The sequence below is a fragment of the Schistocerca nitens genome, chromosome 6 (genome assembly GCF_023898315.1).
Source record: "Schistocerca nitens isolate TAMUIC-IGC-003100 chromosome 6, iqSchNite1.1, whole genome shotgun sequence".
Classification (NCBI taxonomy): Eukaryota; Metazoa; Arthropoda; class Insecta; order Orthoptera; family Acrididae; genus Schistocerca; species Schistocerca nitens.
In genome coordinates, this window is record NC_064619.1 from 51,948,549 (window position 1) to 51,963,774 (window position 15,226).

A 15,226-nucleotide genomic window follows, 5' to 3' on the forward strand; every position below is an offset into this window, starting at 1 on the left:
GCTGCTGGTTGTTCGTGTTCGCAACTGCGAATACATTCGTATATTCGAAACTACTATTTCTGTTACTCATTTCAAGCTTGAGTACGTATTGTAAATGTTGAGCGTTTGTATTGCCATAAACATAAAATGGTGTGTATTGAAGCAGTTTCCACAGAATTTAACAACACTCACACAGTGCATGTGTAGAAATGCCTTAGCTTTAAAAAGTACGAGGGGCGTTCAGAAAGTAAGCTCCGATCGGTCGCGAAATGGAAACGACTATGAAAATCCGATAAAGCTTTGCACAGATGTGTTGGGTAGTGTCTCTAGTATAACCCCAGTTAGCATCACGTCGCTCTTCTCATTTCTGAGCTCGCAGTGAGTGCGTAAAGATGTCTAGAAAATAGTGTCTGCCGCCAAGTACGAGGGCCTGGTGAGAAATTTCGCCTGAAGCTATGCAGCTAACATTACATAACTGTCGTGCTGTTTCTTCTTCGAGACAATTTTCAGCCGCATTCTGCAGGGGCAATGAAGATGCTCCTGCATCGTTTTCAAATGGAAATGTTAGATTACCCACAATACAGTCCGCAATTGTCTCCCCCTGAGTTTCATCTCTGGTCACATGAACCGCTGTCTTTGAAGACAACATTTTGACACAGACAACGAGGTGTAGGCCAGCGTGGAGAATTGGCGGAAAGCACTGGCGGCTGCCTTCTATGATGAGGCTATTGAAAAGTTGGTACAACGCTTTGACAAAAGTCTAAGTCAGAACGGCGACTACGTAGAGAAGTAGCTGAAAGGTGTAGCTAATTGTTACAAGTAAAACATTTCTGATGTTCACTGTGGTTTCAATTTGGCAATCAATCGGAGCTTACTTTCTGAACAGGCCTCGTATAACAAGTGACGCTGAGTCGCAACCCCTGTCACATAGACTATCCTTCAACCAAGGGAGGTGACCGGAACTGCATATACGCTAGGCGAAGCTGGTACGTATTCCAGCGGCCCTCTATAATGGACTACCTTGCATGTCACTCGTCACATGGAGCCTATAGTACGGAGCTGCAGTATCACTCCGCACTAGTAGCCAATAGCATGGAGCTGCTGTAGTATCGCTCTGCGCTATTATATGTCGCGGCCTGCGCCCTAGCCACGGGTGTGTCGTCCGGCGGAGAGTTATCTAGCAGCGAGAGTCTTCGAGTGTGTCCACAACAGTAGCCGCTACAGCTCCGGCCACACGGTGCATCGAACTGAAGAGGAACTGACTCTCTTCGACAATGTTTACGGCAGAATAGAGACTGCACTGTGTAATTGGAGTTAGCACTGTTACGGACTTCAACGCTATTGAAGTACAGTATTTGTGTACTTTAATAAAAGAGTGTCTTTGGAACTTGTACTGTATCATTTCAGTTGTTACGTTTTTAGAATGTGTTCCTTATATGAATTTGGATATAGCGCACCAACTGATATCGGCGCCATCTAAGAGTCTGTTGTCGATATCCTATGTGGCAGCAGCAACATTATCATCAACACTCCGTCTTTTTTAGTTGAAATTTCGTGACTGATCACACAATCCTCTTAACAATCTGCCTCCATTTTTCCGGTCTTCTGCATCTCGGAGTACCTGGTCCCTTGTTTGATGCGTCTTCTCCTTTATCTGGCCTGTTCCTCGTCTCGGTGATCTTTTCTATAATCTTTTCCCTTAGACTTTTCCTTGGATGATCATCTTTTCCAAGTCACCCTCCTGTTGTCGATTTACGTGTTCAATGAACTGCAGCATTCGCTGGAAACGAATACTGGACGACATCTTCTCCGCCATGTGTTCTTGAAGGATTGATTTGTTGGTCCGTTTGTCCATCCATGATAGTCTCAGCAACCTCCTACATGTTCAAATCTCAAAGGCATCATTCCTTTTACGGTCCGCTTCCGTTAAGGTGAAACTGGAAAAACTAGAGATTTGAGCACTCTCAGTTTAGCATGTCTGGTTAGGGCTCGATATTTCCTAATCACTGTCGGCTTCGATGCAACATCACAAACCAGAGAAATCCTACCTCGTTTTTCGTGTGTAGAACCACCCTCTTTCAGAACCACTGAGCCCAGATAGTGATAAACTTCTTCATAATCTGATGGCACATCAGTAGCTGGTAATGACGTAACTCTGTCAATTATCATGATCTTGGTCTTTTTCGTATTAATTGACAATCCAAGTTTCTCTCTTTCTCTCTTATCTCTGTCCAGTAGTTCCTTCAGTTACATTTGTGATTCTGTGCACAGTGTGGTGTCATTACAAAATCTTAAATTACTGATGCTTCTTCCTCCAATTCGAATCCCACTAGTCCAGCCACGAAGACTTTTTCTCTTAACATATTCTCCATAGATTTCAAATAGAACCGGCAACAGAATGCACCCCTGTTTGGCTCCTTTACATGGTTCTTAAGGACCTGAAATAGTTTTATCTAGTGTGATTGTCGCCTTACTATCAGAGTGAAGATTTCTGATAAGAGTAATATGATGACCAGGGACGTCCATTTCCGCTAGTATGTTCCACAGTTCTTTCCATCGAACACAGTCGAAAGCCTTTCTATAGTCCAAGAAACAAAGAACTAAGGCGTATTGAATTCCCTATATTTTTCAGTTAGCTGTCTGACATTTAGAATCCGTCCTCGTGTTCCTTTATTACGCACGAACCCAGCTATCTCCGGTGGTATTTCTTTATCTATGTACGTCCTCAGCTGTTCGTGGATGACATCTGGAAGAATCTTGCTGGCGTGTGAAATTAATGAAATAGTTCTATAGTTCTCACAACGCTGTGCATTTCCTTTCTTATGAAATGGAATCATTACCGACATGACCTCGTCCTCTGTCCAAGCTCCTTTATTCCATTACATATCTATATATTTCGTGCATGATTTTCAAACCAAACTCTTCAGATGCTTTGATCATTTAAGCAGTAATAAGGTCAGGTCCAGGAGCCTTTGTTATTTTTCTGTTTAGCTACAGCTTTTCGGACTACTTCTAAAATATTAGGTTCCTTCTTTACTGAATGTTTGCACGACCAAGTTTTCCATTTTTATTCCTGTACAACTTCTTGCAGTATGTTATTCACCTATCAGCTCTTGCTCTATGTTGGTTAGAGGTGTGCCATCTTCGTCTTCTACAGCTCTTGTTCTTGGTCTGAAAGATCTTGTTAGTTTATTTATTTCATTGAACATGTACCTGGTCTCATTGCAATCCCGAAGTTCTCTCAGTTGTTTCACTGATGTAATTATTTTTGTCTCTTCGGTCGCTTTTCTGTATTAAAGTCAATAACGTCCGGTACTACTGAGTCCCATGTAATCCTCTCGTCTTCAGTACTTTTCTGTTCACAGTGATTTGTATGGTTTCGTTGGTAAGCCAGTTATTTTTGTTCTTCACTTTTTTGTTTGCCGTCGGTGATTGCTTTCTCAGCTGTTTTAACTACTATCTCCCTGGAACACTTCAACAAATATATGACAGATTCGCCGCACAATAGTATACAACATAGTACAAAGTCAGGACCGAGTACAAAACGAGACCCTAGCAGGAAAGCAAGGAAACCTATAAGAGTCGCTAAAGATGGATTTGTGATAAGTTCGAAATTGGTAATGATTTGCTTGAGCAAACTTTTATAAACCATACTTGTGGCTGGTGCTGTTTAAATTGTGAACCTCATAAATACTTCGGTATAGTTGGTTTACCAGCAAATATGCACCTGGGCTACACACCGGAACTGCCCTCTGACGATGGAGCAAGAACTCAGAAATGCATCGTAAAAAAAGAAACTTTAATGCCTCGTTACGTTGTTTCTTTATTTACACTTAACTAGCAACCCGCACCAACCACTCACGAGTACCACCAAGTATCTATGGCTGCACGACTTGGCACGGGACGCTGCGGAGTAGAGTTATGAGAAAAACGTAGAGAACAGCATTAGGTAACTGGATATGATCACTTTCATATAACTTATACAATTGAAGCAGATTACACCGGGAAAGTTCTCAGAACTGCTGCATGTTTAATTGGCGTTTCGATGACACCTCGTGGCAATGATCGGAGCTGTGAGCTACTGTGCGCAGTCCCCCCCCCCCCCCCCCCACTCCAGTGCAATTTCTGTGCGAACTACAGCGACCTGCCACTCGTTCGCCTGACTGCAGCGCCAGTACGGCAAAGTCTGCCTGACCGAAACGGCATTCGCTGCGAGTTCTGGCCATTTGCTAGCCAGCTGACTTCAGTGCCAGTTCAGCGAAAGCTATATATTTCGGGTAATCTTTTGCCGTATTTCCCAACGCACGCGTTCTATTTAGCGACGAAGCGTCATTCACCAACAGCGGTAACGTAAACCGGCATAATATGCACTATTGGGCAACGGAAAATCCACGATAACTGCGACAAGTGGAACATCAGCGACGTTGACGGGTTAATGTATGGTGCAGCACTATGGGAGGAAGGATAATTGGCCCCCGTTTTATCGATGGCAATCTAAAAGGTGCAACGTATGCTCATTTCCTACGTAAAGTTCTACCGATGTTACTATAAGATGTTTCACTGCATGACAGAATGGCGATGTACTTCCAACACGATGGATGTCAGGCACATAGCTCGCGTGCGGTTGAAGCGGTATTGAATAGCATATTTCATGACAGGTGGATGGCCCGCACGTTCACCGGATCTGACGTCCCCGGATTTTTTTTCTGTGGGGAAAGTTGAAGGATATTTGCTATCGTGATCCACCGACAACGCCTGACAACATGCGTCAGCGCATTGTCAATGCATGTGCGAACATTACGGAAGGCGAACTACTCGCCGTTGAGAGGAATGTCGCTACACGTATTGCCAAATGCAATGAGGTTGACGGGCATCATTTTAGGCATTTATTGCATTAATGTGGTATTTACAGGTAATCACGCTGTAACAGCATGCGTTCTCAAAGTTCACAAAGGTACATGTATCACATTGGAACAACCGAAATAAAATGTCCAAACGTACCTACGTTCTGTATTTTAATTTGAAAAACCTACCTGTTACCAACAGCTCGTCTAAAATTGTGAGCCATGTGTTTGTGACTATTACAGAGCCATCTATAACAAAGCGAAAATAGTGGTCCAACTAAAACATTCATAATTCTTTATGTACTACAGGAATATGTAATAAAAAAGAGGGTTCCTATTTTTTAAAAAACGCAGTTGATATCCGTTTGACCGATGGCAGTGCCATCTAGCGGGCCAACCATAGCGCCATCTGGTTTCCCATTCAAGCTAGATAAGTTTCGTTCTTTGTAGTTTTTTCGTTTGGCGCTTATTTCGTGAGATATTTGGCCCAGTCACGATCAATGGACCACCCTGTAGTCCCGCCTCGTATTGTAAGTTCATGAAACTGTAGAGGCTGAATCGGGAATATTCCACGATGTCCCACAACAAATTCTGCATTTTTTCAACCGGAATTTCATTAATTATTGAACACTTCTAGTATATGTATAGAGGATAGGCAGCAAGAAGTTTTTATTTTTACTTCCTGTACAATTTAGTGGCAGTCTTTTGCAAGGTTGCCTTTCTGCGGCGCTGAGTCACCTGTGCTGCGGCGGGAGCCCCGCCCCCGGCTGGTAGGCCGCCCCCAGCGGCACCCAGCCGCGCCGCTGCGCCTCATGCTCCGGCGCGCTCCACCGCTCCTCCGCCTCCGCCGCGTCCGCGCTGCCGCCGCCGCCGCCTCCGCCGCCGCCTCCATCGCCGCCTCTGTCTTCCGCCGCCGCCCCCGCAGCTGCCGCCAGCAGCGCCCACGCCACCAGCAACCGCAGCAGCACCGCGTGCGCTGCCGCCATGCGCCCGACCTGCAACGGCAAACGAACACTCTCGTAAGCGCGTGGCTCGCCCCCTGCCCGTCCAGCAGTCGCATACATCGCACGGCGTAGCAGTAAACCGTCTAGAAACTGAGTGACGATATACAAATGACCGGGTAACCTATGGAACCATTTTGTTCTACACAGTTACCCTCCTCTTTGTTATTTAATAATAAAGAGTAGTTATAGCAATGTTGAAACTATCAACGTTTAAAGCTCAGGTTTTATTCGAAACCTGTTGACTAGTAACATGAAAAAGAGGGATGTTGTAATAAAAATAAAGACAACAGTACAGGTTTATCATACTGCGCTAGAAAACACAATTTCCTCAACAAAAAGGCTTAAATAAAAGAAATACACAAAACAAAAATATATCGAACATTGCTTCTATACTTCGTCGAACTTATATAAAGCATATTCTGTATTTCATGAACAACTTTCGCATTTATCAATAACACCTGAAAACTCTTGGTGTCGATCATGATGAAGGACGTTCTGTTCAGTACAAAATAACAGCAACAATTATATGCTTATGCAGGTAAACTGTACTTGAATCAGAAGCAATTGCTTTGGCTACATAAAAGTGCAGGCGTTTTGCAATCAGCTAATATTTATTACTTACAAAATGCAATTTATACTCTGTAAGAACATAAAATACCCTATAGACTAACACTGAATGATGTGCGGTTCTCATTATGTCAAAACAAACAACCAAAAAAACAAAGAGAAACCGTCGGCTCGCAGTTTCTCTCTTACACATTCATTTATGTTTCTTTCCCTACCACTGCTATCAATACTACCGGTGATTCTACAATATACCACATCATTTAGCTGTACCAAAAATGCCGGCCAGGGTGGTCTAGCGGTTCTAGGCGCTCAGTCAGGAACCGCGCGACTGCTACGGTCGCAGGTTCGAATCCTGCCTCGGGCATGGATGTGTGTGATGTCCTTAGGTTAGTTAGGTTTAAGTAGTTCTAAGTTCTAGGGGACTTATGACCACAGACGTTGAGTCCCATAGTGCTCAGAGCCATTTGAAGCCATTTTGTACCAAAAATACCACAACGCAGTTTTCTGTACGTCCGAACAGAGGAAACCGTAAGACTGAAAATTCCACTCTCACAGTTGTTTGTGAGCGTTTACTATCTCAGGATAATAATTCTGAAAAGAAACTACAATGGTACTTACAGACATTTAGGTGTGATTAAAAGAACGCTCCTCACAAAACCAGGAAAGAGACAGTGCTTAAATCATATGTACTATGTTCCAAGTCAATATCCCTTTTTCTTAGCATACGCTAATTGTACAGGGAAAAATTTTTAACCGGTTTCCGACATTGTTTGCCGATTTTGCGCTAAAAGTCATCATTTGTGGAAAATTTTAACATAAAAGAAACCTTTAACTTCACAGCCAAAACGCCATCATAGATGAGCAGCTTCATTTCTATATTTTACAAAGGTAACTTATTAAACACGAATAAGAGACTGTTTTCATATTATTTTATTACAAATATCGTTTTATTTTATTCAAATTACTTATTAACTGAATAATTTGTATGCAGCATTGTCGCAGATGATAAACGTAATCACTTTGGTAATCCATTTTTTCTGTAAGTCGTACAAGCTGACTTTCCTAACGATTATTTTTTTCCGAAGCGACAAACATATTTTTCATTCTCACCTTGAATTGTGGCTTATCTATGGCATAACGTGCTTACGAAAAGTACGAAGCGCTGTTAAAATCTTGGAATACAGATAGACGTTATTGTGGCCTTAGTGATATACCAGATAAAGACGCAAACAATACGTTGTAACCTATGTATTTAGCGTTTATTTAATTTTTTGTATTTTATATTCATATTTCTCATTAAACTTCTACTTAACAACAGGTAGATGTAAGTATCATGGTCGAAAGCTAGAAATTACAAACAACAATGCATCGAAACGTACAGGTTGTTTCAAAATAAATATACCTTTTTTAACGTTTTGTAGCATTTATTAAATTCAACTTACAATTATAAATAATACGTCACATGAAAAGCAACTTTTACAGTTTCTCTTAGAAGTCTTCAGTGTGACGACCATTCGAAATAACTAAGAGAGTTACCTACAAGGTCGACGTTAACGTATCGCACGTAGTAACGGTCCGATCGCACAGCCCTGAGGCACACTCTATGCTAATTTAGCTTCTGTAACCCTCCAGTAATAGTGAGTTTCTGTGTTCCGTTTAACATGAGTTTTTTAGTTCATCGTATATCTAGTGGGAATAGCCCGTAAGCCAGTATTTTACACTCCTGGAAATTGAAATAAGAACACCGTGAATTCATTGTCCCAGGAAGGGGAAACTTTATTGACACATTCCTGGGGTCAGATACATCACATGATCACACTGACAGAACCACAGGCACACAGACACAGGCAATAGAGCATGCACAATGTCGGCACTAGTACAGTGTATATCCACCTTTCGCAGCAATGCAGGCTGCTATTCTCCCATGGAGACGATCGTAGAGATGCTGGATGTAGTTCTGTGGAACGGCTTGCCATGCCATTTCCACCTGGCGCCTCAGTTGGACCAGCGTTCGTGCTGGACGTGCAGACCGCGTGAGACGACGCTTCATCCAGTCCCAAACATGCTCAATGGGGGACAGATCCGGAGATCTTGCTGGTCAGGGTAGTTGACTTACACCTTCTAGAGCACGTTGGGTGGCACGGGATACATGCGGACGTGCATTGTCCTGTTGGAACAGCAGGTTCCCTTGCCGGTCTAGGAATGGTAGAACGATGGGTTCGATGACGGTTTGGATGTACCGTGCACTATTCAGTGTCCCCTCGACGATCACCAGTGGTGTACGGCCAGTGTAGGAGATCGCTCCCCACACCATGATGCCGGGTGTTGGCCCTGTGTGCCTCGGTCGTATGCAGTCCTGATTGTGGCGCTCACCTGCACGGCGCCAAACACGCATACGACCATCATTGGCACCAAGGCAGAAGCGACTCTCATCGCTGAAGACGACACGTCTCCATTCGTCCCTCCATTCACGCCTGTCGCGACACCACTGGAGGCGGGCTGCACGATGTTGGGGCGTGAGCGGAAGACGGCCTAACGGTGTGCGGGACCGTAGCCCAGCTTCATGGAGACGGTTGCGAATGGTCCTCGCCGATACCCCAGGAGCGACAGTGTCCCTAATTTGCTGGGAAGTGGCGGTGCGGTCCCATACGGCACTGCGTAGGATCCTACGGTCTTGGCGTGCATCCGTGCGTCGCTGCGGTCCGGTCCCAGGTCGACGGGCACGTGCACCTTCCGCCGACCACTGGCGACAACATCGATGTACTGTGGAGACCTCACGCCCCACGTGTTGAGCAATTCGGCGGTACGTCCACCCGGCCTCTCGCATGCCCACTATACGCCCTCGCTCAAAGTCCGTCAACTGCACATACGGTTCACGTCCACGCTGTCGCGGCATGCTACCAGTGTTAAAGACTGCGATGGAGCTTCGTATGCCACGGCAAACTGGCTGACACTGACGGCGGCGGTGCACAAATGCTGCGCAGCTAGCGCCATTCGACGGCCAACACCGCGGTTCCTGGTGTGTCCGCTGTGCCGTGCGTGTGATCATTGCTTGTACAGCCCTCTCGCAGTGTCCGGAGCAAGTATGGTGGGTCTGACACACCGGTGTCAATGTGTTCTTTTTTCCATTTCCAGGAGTGTATTTAGTAAGTAGCCGTACGGAAGTGTAAGGAAGGCTTTCACTTGTTGAACGGCGTTACTGCATTTCAATAATCGGGAGAACAGCTCACGATGTCGTGTATGTTTCCAATCGATGACAGTGTAACATCGCAGAATCGGTAAACGGTAGGGAAAGGTTTTTGTCCTGCTTAATGGACGACAGAAACCAGAGTATAGGCTTTAGAGAAATTTTTAAGGAGTTGACTGTGAATCGGCGAGAAGGCAAACTAATTTTGGATTCTAGTATAATGCTCTGTGTTCGACAAAAATAGAACGGCAGTAAAACGGTTTTATAGCGAAGACCTGAATAACTTTAAGTAGTCATGAAAAGTGTCGAGAGAATGACGTAGATGACAAACTGAATTAATACCCGATTCAAGTAAGGTGTCGATTCCAGAGCCTGTTGGGTGGAACATAAAACCTAGGGAAAAGAAGGAGTCTTTTCTGAAGGTTTCTGTATGTAGTGTAGCCTCGTATTAAGTAAAACGCGGACGAAGAAGCAGTTCAGACAACAAGAAAATAGAAGCTATTGAAATTTGGTGCTACAGAGGAATAATGAAAACTAGATGGGTCGAGAACCTAATTTAAGGTGCTGAACTGAAATGAAGGAAGAAAGAAATTTATAGTACAACTTGACTAAAAGCGGGGATCGGTTAGTAGGTCATAACCGGAAGCATAAAAAAATCGTCAATTTGGTAATGGAGGAAAGTGTGGGTGGTAAAATTTGTTGTGGGAGTATATAACTAAGATACAATAAGCAGGTTCAAATGCATCTACGTTGCAGTAGTTATGCAGGTATGAAGGGACTTGCACAGGATAGACAAGCACGGAGAACTAAAGAACTAAAACAGACTAGTTGTGGGACTGAAGGCGGCAACAACAACAACAAAAACAACAACAACAACTACTACTACTACTACTACTACTACTACTACATCCAGGGTAAAAGCAAGTGTACGCCAAAATTCACTCCTTGTCCAAGACTGCACTCATTTCAGAGCGCGGAAGGACTTCCGGCATCTTTCAAGATGGACCGAAACATTACACTCTTTCAGTGGTCCGCGACACTTCACCAACAAGAATAAAACTGAAATAGATTATGGTGAGTAATCCGAGATGCTTTTACGTCATCGTTTAGCAGACAGGACCTGTCGTTCGGGCCACGCCTGAGTCAGCCTCAGAAGCGTGCGAAACTGAGCGAGTCAGCGCTTCCAACGAAACGAAATGTTCTCCTTGCGGCGCACACAAAGCCCCATATGATTAGCATGCAAGTTGACAAAACGTGCCTCTGATACGCACTTAACTCACATGTGCTTTCTTTATAGCGCGCCATTTTCGTTGCTCCGTCGTTTACAAAATTAAAATAGGCCTATTATTAGGCATAGTTACCATCTCGTTAAGCCCGTGCGCGGATTTCGCTTCTCGACGCACTTTGCACATTGATGCCCTGGTTTCGTTGCGTTGCATAAGTTATTTCTTCCATAAGACGAATTAAATTGCTAATGAAATTTGTAATGTCAACGTTACGTGTACGGATTCGAGAGCTTTGCGGCATCGTGTGTCAGTAACAAACAGCAGAATGAGTCTTCTAATAATTTTCGGGTGTGCAACCGGATCCCGCGACATTCTGCCACTATATTTCGGCCCGGAGACGTCCGGCCATCTTCAGGTGAGTAGACAACTACTGACAAGGGAACCTCCCCAATACACCCCCCTCAGATGTAGTTATAAGTTGGCACAGTGGATAGGCCTTCAAAAACTGAACACAGATCAATCGAGAAAACAGGAAGAAGTTGTGTGGAACTATGGAAAAAATAAGCAAAATATACAAATTGAGTAGTACATGCTCAAGATAGGCAACATCAAGGAGTGTGTGAGCTCAGGAGCGCCTCAAGTCTTCCCTCGAGTGAAATGTTTAATTTTTTATATTCAGACAATTATTATCTGTCCGTCCGTCCGCCCGATGCGAGGTAACTGCGCCGTAGTATGGGAACGCTACACCTAAACAAACATCGAAACACACGACGTCAGTCGACTACAGCGCACGGAAGAGAGAGTATTCCTGCCAACGAGGCTCTCTGGCTGGCAGTTGACTGTTCGCTACTTTGGACGAGAATGCATTAAATACGTGAGATGTCGTGTGTTTCGATGTTTGTTTAGGTGTACCGTCCCCATACTACGGCGCATTTACCTCGCATCAGACGGACGGACGGACAGATAATAGCTGTCTGAAAATAAAAAAAATGAAACCTTTCATTCGAGGGAAGACTTGAACCAATGACCTCTCGTGCCGTAGCTGCTCACACTAACCATGGGACCACGGCGCTCCTAAGCTCACACACTCCTTGATGTTGCGTATCTTGCGCATGGACTACTCAGTTTGTATATTTTGCTTATTTTTTTCATTGTTCCACACAACTTCTTCCTGTTTTCTCGATTGATCTGTGTTCAGTTTTTCAAGGCCTATCCACTGTGTAAACTTATAACTAAATCTGAGGGGGGTGAGATGGGGAGGTTCCCTTGTGAACAGCCGAGGTGCATTCGCGGTATTTATGCCGAATCTCGCGCATGCGAAATGTTGCTGGCGTTTTTCAGTGCATGAGTCAGGTGACGACAGGCGAGTGACATCCGAGGTGTGTGCGCTACCTCTGGTGGTGGAATTCAGAGATGATTTATTCGCTGAGTATCGAATGACCCCGTCGATTCAGCTGTCAACAAATAATTTTAATTATAGGATTCCAATTTTTACCCAGTTGAAAGCCGTCGTCACGATTTATAAGATTATCGCCAAGACGTATTTCCATCGATTCGATAGTTGTCTACTCATCCGAAGATGGCCGGACGTCCCTGGGCCGAAATATCGCTGCAGAATGTCGACGAGATCCAGCTGCACACCCGAAAACTGTCAGAAGAAGAAATACCCCAGGAAAATATAAGAAGTTACAGCGGAATGAGTAATTAGCGAGAGAACGCTAGCTCTATGATACCGACGATGTCATCAGTGGGAACTAAGAACGTTTGTGGATTGTGCCAGCGTGGCATGAATATAATCGACACTCACAATGCTAGAAACTGTCTTGCTTAATTCGTTTCTATCCTTCCACTGTTCCCCTCGCGAATAACAATGGTGATTACGTGTTCACTGTGATAAGTTTGCAAAGCTACTCATGTGACACGCTACTATTCTAGGTTTTCCAAACTTGGTGTTCAACTTGCGGCCAGTCGGAGCGACGGAACTGCTGGGCTGGGAAGTTCCGCTGCCGTTGTCAGCCGATCAAAGCCAAGGAGGTGAAAGTATAACAGTCGACAAGATGTATTAACGGAGCTTCCTGGCTTAAAGTTTCGTTATCCGGTGTTGAAACAATGCCGAAGGAAACTTTCGACAAGGCGCAGCAGTGTTTCCGAAAAAAAGAATCGAAATTCAATATGGTTCTTGAGAACTGAATTGTTGTGAACAAAACACTGCAAATGTACAGATTTTCCTGTAAATATTGGTGAAAATTAATAATATAATTTTCATTCTACAGCTGAGTGAGCACTGTAACGAAACTTCCTGACACATTAAAACTGTGCATAGAGGCGCTAGCAAAATGAAGTTTCCAGTCGGTCAGCGAGACGTGCTCAAGTTGCTGGTAAAGAGCTGCCCTGAGAATACAAAAGTCCAGAGTCGAGACTGATACGGTTTTAATGTCCAGGAAATTCTTATCTCTTTACATAAAAACTGTTGTGCGAGTGGAGGATTCCGCAGCGGCTGTCATCTTCAATAAAATGTTCCTGGTTTTGGGATAGGATCATCGTGTTGTTTATAAAATCAACGTTTCGGCCACTGTTGCAAGTGGTCTTCATCAGGGTGTCTTATTTACTGTTCTGATATTATATCGGTAGTATACTTTTATCACGTTCGTAGAGTCAGTTTGATAGGAAATTCAATGAACTCTAATTTAATCGGATGACAGTAGTGGGGAGGCTCAGACTAAGAACCAAAATATTGTTTTGCATCCATCGCGTTCGAATAGATCCCTACAATGCGCAAAATATAACTGGCACAGAAGACGCTCCATACAGCACATAGTCACCCTTATCAATTGAAGACATAAAGTCTGAAAATGAGTCCGTGATCATATTTTTGACACTTTATTTTACAGGTGCGACTTGATCATACAAACTTTTACGCTTCACTATTACCGGCTTCGGCTACTACCATCTTCGGATCATAAAATATTCTGATGTAGTAGCAACGTCAAACTAAACATGTAGGTACGTAGTAAGTGCTCTTGCTACTACAGCAGAATATTTTATGATCTTAAGCTGGTAGTTGACGAAACCGGTAATAGTGACGTGTAAAAGTTTTTGTGATCTAGACGGACCTGTAAAATAAAGTACATAGCTATCCTTCGATCGCAGCTGGAGACTTCAACGCTCGGTAGGGAACGTAACTGCGGTTGGGTGTCCAGGAAGAGACCCAGTGCCGCTTCTGCTGTGCTGCCGGAGATGTTTTCTGTCTGGCGTTTTACTTCCTCTTGATTCTGAGCGGTCCGCTTTCTCCGCGAACAAATCTCCTGGTCGGTCAAAATAGGACACCGCGATTCGCTACGGTAAGTGCAGACATTAGTATATACATCTTAAGTGTAGTTGCTCATGAAATGTAATGTAAGTTAGGAGCTCATGCAACGTACTCCCTATTTTTAAACTGTCAACAGCGATGATGACAACAAACGAGCAATTGATGCACCGCGATAATGGCTTTATATATGCACATTCGTCACGGAGCTCATAATGAGTAAGTGTCACACAGAGATAGATTCATACTTCTTGATAAACAAGGTGAGGCAGCTAAGTCAAACACCCCTGTATCTCCCCAACGGTAATAGATACAAAGATGCCGTTTGGACAGTGAATTACAGGGACAGGGGCTACTCTAATACATCACATTTCATGTTTGTGCTATTTTTTTATTATAGCGTTATGAGGTCATCTTCGTTTTTTTAATTGTAACCCTGTGTTAAATTTTAGCGTAACATGATGGGCTTAAAAAGGCGTTTTCAGATATGTGTATATCATAATATTTAGGTGAATAGTTTTTGAGACACCGATATCGTATTCGTCCTTCGAAGCGGCGTTGTCCAATGCACCATTTCCTGTTGACCACTGAGGAACTTTACAGGGAAGGCGTTTTTTCCTGCTTCTCGATAACACCGCAAGGTGACGCACGACGTAGCTGGAGAGAACAGTATAAATATGCTGCTGGGGTAATGAGACATCGTATTTCCGTCACAGTTTCTTGGAGCAGAAATGTACACCAACGAAGAAAAGTTAGATATGCTTCTAGTGTAGGGTGAAAGCAGAAGAAATGCTGTTAGAGCAATAAAACGATATGGAGAGCTGTATCCTGATCGCGAGTGTCCTAAGCGCCAGCTTCTTGCACGTATTTGCAAGAAACTACTTGAATCGGGATCATGGAACGCCATACAGAGAACAAGGCAGGAAACTGCAATTGGCAGGGTACATGAAGAGGGCGTTCTAGCGTTGGCGCATAACGACCCTACTGTTCCGTCGCGACGTATCGCCTCGGAATGTGGTATAAGTCAGAGAGGTGTTCTACGCATATTGCACCGGCATAGATTTCACCCGTATCACCTCTCATTACATCAAACACTCTCCGGTGTGGATTTC

At 44.1% G+C, this 15,226-nt stretch overlaps 1 protein-coding gene across 1 annotated transcript in view; it reads right to left on the reverse strand.

The window, feature by feature from the left end:
- Positions 1–15,226, reverse strand: part of LOC126262194 (mucin-19) — a 206,891-nt gene that overhangs the window by 55,628 nt on the left and 136,037 nt on the right. The window contains exon 2 of the mRNA XM_049958610.1: positions 5,562–5,818. Within this exon, the coding sequence (XP_049814567.1) occupies positions 5,562–5,809 (248 nt within the window). The 5' untranslated portion in view covers positions 5,810–5,818. The remainder of the gene's footprint in view (positions 1–5,561; positions 5,819–15,226) is intronic.